This window comes from Schistosoma mansoni (genome assembly GCF_000237925.1).
Source record: "Schistosoma mansoni, WGS project CABG00000000 data, supercontig 0049, strain Puerto Rico, whole genome shotgun sequence".
NCBI classification, from domain to species: domain Eukaryota; kingdom Metazoa; phylum Platyhelminthes; class Trematoda; order Strigeidida; family Schistosomatidae; genus Schistosoma; species Schistosoma mansoni.
The window spans coordinates 1,782,534-1,792,198 of record NW_017386028.1 but is presented as its reverse complement, the minus strand read 5'-3'; the positions used below and the strand labels follow the sequence as shown (position 1 = coordinate 1,792,198).

Here is a 9,665-nt window from a genome sequence, read left to right as displayed (position 1 = left end):
CTTACAAGGTGGGCGATCTAATCAAACCCAATAAAACTGGAAATATGTCGTTCTTACTATAAGCAAACTTAATGAAATTCCTTCATCTTATACTGGTTAAAATCCAACTTCTAATCTCGAAAGGTTAGTGTTTTTCAAATACATACATTGTGATTTACATTTTTCATACCCTATAATTCCATCAACTTTAAGAAGTGAAAAAGAATAACCTGAGAGAAGAATTCTCTCTTCTTCTTCCTCACATTTAAAAGGATGCATATTTGTTCCATTCCTACTGCACATCAAATTACAAGTTATGGTTAATAGATAATGACTAACGAACTGTCTATATAATATAGTCAGTTAGATGAATAAAGTCTTTCCATTCAAACCCCTTGAATGCTTATAAGTGAATACTCGAAGAGCGATGTCGATTATTTATAACGTATCTTCACATACTTTGAAATGACTAGTTCTAAAAACTTTAAGCACTTTGAGTTATTCGGTTGCTAAAAATGAATCCATATTATACTTTCGCTGTCATAAATCTTTTACTCTATACACCACAAACTGCAAACAGTGACCGAGGAAAATAGTGTCCTTTCGAGCCATATAGGTTAGTGAAGCCCATTGGCTTATCTGGAAACTCATTGATTACATAGTGCGATTCTCGGGGCTCAATAGACGTTATTGTCTTGATCTTGCCTTTTCTTATTGCACATACAGTGATTGAGAACTATTTATGAACCACATAACAATGATCATCTGCACTATGTTTTCTATCATTAATTTTCACGTTCACTGAGGCTCCACGATCTTCTACTTATTTATATTCCGTCTTTTTCTGCTCAAATTCATTTACTTTTTGTGGATGGAATGTCTTTATGTACCTTAACATTCATCTTTATGTCTTATATATTCGTTTGGACAGTCTTTTACTGGACATGCATATATGTCTGTTTTTATGATTGTTGTTTTTATTTCCCATCATCATTTCTGTACTGACGACGCATCTCTTTACTGGTACCAAACATTCGTTTTCAGCTTTCATTTAGACATTTGATTATTAGCTTTCGTTTTCCAACTATGGCAGGTTTGTCATTATAAAATTAATCTAGTTTTACTTAAATTAGAACGTCTAACCAGCTATTAGTTGGTTGTTCGTTTAGTGCTTGTATATCTGTTTGTAGTTGACTGTTCCAACTATTTTTATGTGCTTATCATACTTTAGGCTTGCTTTCTATCAATTTGCATCTGATGTTATTCTTTGTTTGTTTGTCTAAGTACCATATTTTCAGTTTATTCAGTCTGACTTTCTCAGTTAAGTTTTTTAGTTCAATGTCCACCTTTAATTAATCTACTGTTTTACGCTTTTTATTATCCATTCCTAGAATCATATGTCTCTCAGTATTTAACACCGTTTCTAGTTTTGTTGCATTTTTTTGTTGTAGTACTATTGTTTCTAGGCTATATTTCAGGACAGGTGTCACCGTTGTTTCAAGTGATTCGCCTTTGATTTTAAGCTGACATTATTTGATCTTGGGATTCTAGTTAATACGCTTTTTGCTTTCGTTACATTGTCTCCGATAGCTTCATCAGGCAAACCATCTTCACTTACAGTGGACTCCAAGTTCTGAAATTATTGCGTGTTTGCAAATGTTACACCATTTATTTTAACTTTCCCTTCGTCTACACTTTTGTTTATAAACACTGCTTTTGTTTCATCACTAGATACTTTCATCCCGGTTGTGTAAAGGTGATTTTTCAATTCACTTAACGCATTCGTTGCTTCTTCTACAATTTTTATGACTGTACATGATTAGTTCTGATTGCATCGTGTCTAATACTTTAGTTAGGTCAACAAATATAAGCACATCTTAAGTATTGTATTTAGTGAACATTGTATTGTATATCTGATAACATTTATAGCTTGAGCTCTTCATCAACATTTTTATTTATTCAGTCACATAGATTCCAGAATATGTTCTGCTAATCATAACTAGTAGGAAAATACTTCTATAGTTGTTTGGGTCCTTTTTATTCCCTTTGATTTCATACAGACTTATGACATCAGCCTTGATCAGGTGTTATGGTATGGTACCCTGATTTTCTTAGAATCCATTAATTTTCTTTGGAAGTATTTCCATACAATAGAACTGCCATGATGTTCGAATAAAGGATTCTGACTTTGATGTTGGCTTACAGACAATCATTTCCAGTTCCATATGTTCTTCAACTGTAGTGATACTGCTCTTGTCTTGCCAATCCTCGCCTTTATGTCTTCATCAGATTCTGCTTGTTCATCAATGCCCCTGACCAGGTACGTGAAATATTCCAAATCTTCCAAAGATTCTCCATCATGTGTCATTGAGTTGGTGTTCTCTATGTTGCATTTGAGGATCTCAGTTTTGCTCTTGTTTACGTTGAGGCCTACCGATGCAGAGGCTTCTACTAAATTGGCTATCCTCATCTACATTTGCTCATGTGTATGGGATAGAAGGGTTAGGTCATCTGTTAAGTCCAAACCGTCTAGTTGCATGCAACCTGTCCATTGTATTCCGTTCTTCCTCCCAGACGCCGAAGTCTTCATAATCCAGTCAACCGCTGGAAGAGGGAGAAAGGGAAAGAGTAAGCAGCCTTGCCTGACTCCTCACTTCAAATGAGTTCGTCAGCCGTCCATCGTATGAATTTCGGATGATATTGATGATCTTCTCAGCTACTCGCATTGTAGTGTCGAAGAAGTTTCCTGAAGGTTCCCCTATTCACACTATCAAGCGCTTTCTCATAGTCAAGGAAGTTGTTGTACAGTGACTAGTTCCATTCAATTGATTGTTCAAAGATGATCCATAGTGTTACGATTCGGTCTGTGCACGACCAATCATTACGGAACCCAGCCTGTTGATCTCGACGTCGGGTGCCTATTGAATCTCTTCATCCGGTTCCTCAGTACATTGTTGAAAACTTTTCCTGGTATAGACAGTAGTTTGGTACCTCTGTAGTTCTTACATTTGCTCAAACTTCCTTTCTTTGGTATCTTAATGAAGTGTCCTTCTTTCCAGTCTGTCTGCACTTGTTCCCTCTCCCAAATTTTCCTGAATAGAACGAAGAGAATATTCGCAGTTTCTATTGTGTCTGACTTCAGAGCTTCAGGTAGTAAATTGTCAGGTTCTACTGCTTTCCCACTCTCTATTTGTCTGATTGTTATATCCCCTGGCGAATTATGAATCATAAATCTGAGGTCCGTTTATGGACAAATGTAATACGCCTATTCCTATTGGATAGTTGTTAAATAAGTGACCTAAATCTGAGGTCTATTTATGGACAAATATAATACGCCTATTCCCTATTGGATAGTTGTTAAATAAGTGACCTAATCGTTTCCGTGTTCCTCTTATCATAACCTTTATTTTGACCTTGGAACTATTATTATTGATTACTTTCCCCCTAGCTACAGCCACATTGGCCAATTACTGTACAAATGTTATTTTTCTATTTTTGATATATGGGGTCTGTTTGGTTAGTATATATAACCCAGTATGCTTGTGAATAATGATTCATATTGCTGAGGCTGTTATTTGTGTTCTGGACTTAACGGGCTGGGCTAGGCAGATAGGAAGGACCGAATAGCACCCAATACTGTTCGTACGTATTTTCTGTATCATTGGACGTATATATATATATATATATATATATTAAGAGGCCCAAAAATCTATACGTTATAACACTGATGGCCATCCAGATTTCTTAGGTCGTTGATTAGGTGACAGGTATAGGAATGTCTGTATGTGCTGTTTTGATGTTCAGTGTATTTCATGGAGCTGGCCTTGAACCAGGAGGACAGAGTTTAAATGGTTTTATTTGTCTATTCTGGTGAGCGACTTTTGGTAAGGTTGTTTTCTGAGGGATGGAGTTGCTGGTCTTATGCCTAAACCTCGTCCATTGTCCACGCTTCAGACCGGCATTAACCCCGGAAGATTTTGTATTTTTATGTTTTTAGGAGCCAGAAGGTCCTACTTGAGTGATTGTTAGGGATGACTTTTTCAACTCCCGGTTCGATTTATCGGCGTCATCCTCAGTATTGATATGTGGCATCTTTAAGCTTTTTGTAATCATTTGGTTTTCAATAAAGTGAGGGATGGACCCAAACCTCGTCTTGCCCCTCACGTCGGTTCGTGAAACTAGGTCTCACTATCTAAGTGGCGCAACGTTGACGTGTGAGTCAACACTAGTTTTTAATCAGTATAAAACAGTTTTCTAACCCTCGTACCTCATTTCAGTCATATGATCTCGTATGAATTTTCAATATAAACAATGTGAATCCACAAAGAACTGACTAAACGAATCTATACATACTTCTCTGTCTAAAAAACCTATTAGTCTATTCCCAACTACAGTTAATTTCGAATAATGATGGTGACATCAAAAGTCCTATTAGCTATACAGAAATATTCATATGGTAAACAAACTCGAAAGAAAAGATTTCATAATTGTTTTACAATGTTTTATGCAAATATGAGGCTTGTACATTATTTTGTTATTCCATTAATGTTTAATGATTATATAAGATGAGTTTTTTTTCCTTCACATCGTTCATTCATCCCATATAACATGTACCCATTTCAGAGAAAGATAATTCATGACAAGTTATACGTATTTTACATCCGGCTATATTTACATCAAATGCTGATGCTGGATATAATGCAAAAGCAACGGTGTATACAGCAATATCAAATTCTGGAGAGGATCCAACAAAAAAACCTCCTATCGGTTTTACATATTTATTTTCATCGATATAAGTTAGACTGAGTAGCCGGTCATCACATGACTAGGATCAGAAAAAAGAAAATAAACGAAAGTGAACTAAAGTGATATTTGGTTAGACCAGAACAACGATTGAGGCAGAATAATATGAATTCATTACATTTCGTGGTTGCTTATCAGCTGCTTACAACCATAGATGGATTGAAAGGTAACATTTAGGTATGATATGATGTGAAACAGCTGATACTTACTCATTTACGGTTGTTACTATGTCATGGTCAATTATTTCCGCATGGTTCCAGTTACCATTCATCCTTTTCATTTCTGCTCCCAATTCTCGACGTATTGTGTTCTTCAGTCTTTTCTTTTTCCGTTTCCCTTCAGCATTCCAAGTTAGTGCTTCTCTAGTGATGCACTCTGATGATTTCCTCAATGTATGTCCTATCCACTTCCATCGTCTTTTCCTAATTTTCTCATCAGGTAGAACGTGATTTGTTCTCTCGCACAACAGTCTGTTATTGATGGTATCTGACCAACTGACATTGAGTATATTGTTCAGACCATTATTTATAAATACCTGTACATTTTTATTAATGTTTGTTGTAGTTCTTCAAGTTTCGGCTCCGTAAAACAGAACTGTTTTGATGTTCGTATTGAAGAATCAACATTAATGATGTAAAGAATCAAAATGATAAAGGTTATCAATTAAAGCTCTATATAGTTATATGTGTGCAGGAACAGGTTAGTGATCATTTGGAGATGAAACTAAAAAAATATAGGGAGATGGGTGATGCAAAAATTAAATAAGATCCAGGTACATATAGTGGTAAGGGGTTTACATAAGATTACTGGAATTAGGAATTGATAAGATGGGTCACATAACAATTGAATAGGATTTGAAAACCTCACATAAGTTAAAAGAATTGAATGAATCAAAACCTTTGAGTGAAGAGATTTCTTTGGTGTACGTGGAATAAAAATTAGTTTAGCGAAGAATATATAACAAAATAAACACTAATGAAAATACGATAATGACAAAAACAATTTACCAAAGTAGTGATAAATATATTGTTATCTCTTTCTAGATATATAAATCAGGTTTGAGTTTTTTATTAATACTGCTTCGGGAAGAAGAAGAGATGCTGCGTTTTTATTTGCCAACAACTTTATAGGTTTGTAGAATGTCAACAGTATGTCCGGTGTCAAGTTAACGCCGAGCTATTATATATATATATATATATATATATATATATACTTACGCCTGTTACCCCTCGTGGAGAAGCATAGGCCGCCCACCAGCATTCTCCATCCAACTCTGTCCTGGGCAATCCTTTCCATTCGTTCCCAGTTGTTATTCATCCTTTTCATATCTGCTTCGATTTCCCGGCGTAATGTAATCTCTGGCCCTCCTCTTTTCCGCTCCCCCCTTCAGTATCCCGACTTAGGGATTGCCTCTTGATACAATCTGGTAATTTCCTCAGTGTATGTCCTATCCACTTTCAGCGTCTTTTCCTAATTTCCTCTTGAGCGGGAAGCTGGTTTGTCATTCGAATTCTATTCATCATCAATGTCAATTGTTTTACGCTATGGCATACCTCAATGTTACTTTTAGATACATTTATGGTTGTAAGTAGGCTATGAGAAACCATGAAATATAATGAATCCATATTATTCTGCCTCAATCGTTGTTTCGGCTTTATTAAATTTCAAAAAGGGGACCAATTGCATGAAGTTCCTAAAGTAATATTATCTAAGAAAAAATAGGACTTATACACACTAAACGTTTTAAAGGTAATTGTTACAGTTTATACAATTAGAAAGTAACCTGAGCTTTATACCTACAGGTACGCTTGTAGCTCTGCTTCTAATTGTTATTACATGGAAGAAAAAATAGTTCATCATCACAAGGTTTATGACCGTGTATTCATTTTAGAAATATATTACACATCTATCGATTCGAAACCCGTATTGAAAACTGACTCTAATTACATCATAATTAATTCGTCTTACTGTTAACTGAAATTGATACGCAACAATTATCGAAACTTTGTGTGTTGTTCTTGTCTTCAATATCGATAAAAATACGTCCAAGCACAGGGGAATGAAATATAAAATTGCCATATGGAGAATTTTTTTCTTAAATAGAGTGACTGTTTATGCAACACATGAGACATTATATCTCTTTCAGTACACATTGAATGAAAACATATCAAATAATATTATAGAGTTGAGATCATGAGTCAATTGAAGCTAGACCATTAGGGAAAACCTAGAAGTACTGGACAGCCGTTTCATCCTATTGTGGGACTCCTCAGCAGTGCGCATCCACGATCGAGCCTCACGAGATTCCAACCTAGCACCTACCAATCTCGCGCCAGAGCACTTAACCGATAGACCACTGAGACGGCATCCAACGGTGTTCATGTCTAACTTCAACCAATCCACAAAATTGAGCGACCATTCACCAATATCTTCATTGAGTTGATATCTCCCAACAGATCTGGTTGAACTCCACTGGTTACTACTTTTGCTTGTTGATCTGTTATACATTGAAGGTGACAAATTTAGTTATTTATCATTTATTATGATAAATATATATAACTATGAAAATATGCCAAAATTCTTACTCTCTTCTTCCATCCATAATAATTTATTTCATTCTTCTTTTCTTTCAGATAAAGTTGTATCCAATTATGTAATCCAAGCATTATGGAATTTTTATGTTCACCAACGAATATATGCTCAAAAGCTGATGTATCTCCAGTTCTTTATATTGGTTATTATGAAGCATTCATCATCATTGATTGCACACAGAATCCACATAATGTATAAAATAAAAGAAAGAAATTCATTATGATAAACTAAAAATATAGTTGAGATCATGAGTCAATTGAAGCTAGACTACCATGGAAAACCTGAATGTCAACTATATAAAATTACTAAAATCTCCACAAAACCTTCTTCTGATAATGATCATATGCTCACAAGTGACTAGCTCCATGAGATATTTCCTGGAGTTCTAGTGAGAAACAGTAACCAGTGAAGTTCAACCAGGTCTGTTGTGAGATATCAACTCACTGAAGACTATGGTGGATGGTTATTATTTTTTTCTTCATTATTGTATGTTTTATAAAGTAATGATTATCATTCATTTCATTTAAAGTCCATGGAAAATACAAAACAAATAATATAAAGAAAAACATTTAAAAGGAGTTTACACTTTCTGACAATAGTTTATTCTCATGGACTTTACAATATAAAATAAAGTAGAGATACTGAAATAGAAAACAATAGGGGGGGGGGCGGAGGAGTGATCGATTTACTGGATGTTTACACAAATTGATGGGTTAAAACTACTTTAATCGATTAGATAATAAACGTCCAGTAAATATGTTTTCTATTGCTCATCTAGAATTGAATTATATGATAATGATCTATTTACATCATCTTATTTATAAATGTACTCGTTTAAAACTAGTTAGCTGAAAATATATCATTTCATATAGGATAGTTCATAACTTTTATTTTCTATTTATAAATTTTAGTAGAGTGTTTCAATGTTCGTAGTTGGAGAGGTGAGTTAACAACTGCATGAGAGAAAGAGAGAGAGCTTATCACAAACCATGGGGTTACTTGTATATAAATAACATTGATCAACTATGATCAGAAACGTTTGCTCATTTAAATCCAAAACTGATGAAACTTTATTAAGACTTTAAAATTATGAAAAAAAAATGTAATTTTAAGCAATTATGGATAGTGACTAGCAATGAAATCCAGTTTGACGCATGTTTCTTCCTATTTGGGACTCATCAGCTGGATATACATGCATCTCAGATTTGATATTAACTCTGAGACTCTAATTGGTCGGATAGCATAAGTGTTAACACTTACACATCATTCAATATGATAGTAATATTAGCAACTTATTTGTTGTAAATCTGATCTTTCGATGATTTTGATGTTAGAATCAACAAGAATCGAGCTTCGTTCTTAGAAATTATGGTGTTAGTTAGTATCGCAATGTCGGGAGTATATTGATTAAACCAATATATGGTATTACATGTGAATGCTGGTCACAAGTTACTTCTGTTAGAGTCACTTTAATACAACTATTTTTCATCGTGTGAATAACTACTAGTCTTTACTCCTTTATTACTGTCAATCTTTAATAATAATAATGATAATAATAATAATAATAAACATAAAGAGATAATGAGATGGTGGAGAAGATTTGTAGCTCAGGTGGGTGATTTTTATGTTGGTTTGTATTATTATTATCATTATTATTATTAAAGATTGACAGTAGTCCTTCTGAACGACATCATCAGCACAAACTTCGGGTAGAAGTGAAGTGTTTGAATTTCTCCACATGTGATTCAGAATTCCACAACGTTTACCAGCTATAATCTAAGTATTTGTATAAGGACTAGTAATACTACCCAAGAGCTAAGATTGAATTTGATCAGCAGAGTTGAAATCTGTGATCAACATGTTGAAAACTTAATGGTTTAAACATTTAGCTACTTATTTTCACATAAGTATTTCTTAATGCGATTGCATTATATCATTCATTATACTAAGCAAAATATATATTACAGTATTAACTAACATGTAATAGGCTTACAAAGACCAATACTAACACACACTACATTTTACAAATGAATTAAAATCCATATTGGTACAAATAATAATTGTCAACAATACATAATAACTAGTTTTGTTTAGTAATCTTGAAGCAAATGTCATCACTACTAATAGAAAAAGGTAGATAAATCAATTCCAAAGAGACATCAACAACAGCGTCTGGTAAAAAAAAGCTAATTACAAGTAAAATAATAGTATATTCAACCAGCCTACAGCTTAAAAGGTGATGACCAATCAAAATATATTTTTGGGTTACATAACAATGTTTAAATGAATGT

General features: G+C 34.1%; 1 protein-coding gene across 1 annotated transcript in view; it reads right to left on the bottom strand.

The window, feature by feature from the left end:
* Window positions 1-4,573: 4,573 nt before the first annotated feature.
* Window positions 4,574-9,665, bottom strand: part of Smp_051640 (Endoribonuclease XendoU) — a gene marked incomplete at its 3' end in the record, with an annotated part of 27,875 nt that continues 22,783 nt past the window's right edge. The window contains exons 4-5 of the mRNA XM_018790636.1: window positions 7,368-7,506; window positions 4,574-4,804 (exon numbers count right to left, since the gene is read on the bottom strand). Of these exons, the coding sequence (XP_018646148.1) occupies window positions 4,574-4,804; window positions 7,368-7,506 (370 nt within the window). The remainder of the gene's footprint in view (window positions 4,805-7,367; window positions 7,507-9,665) is intronic.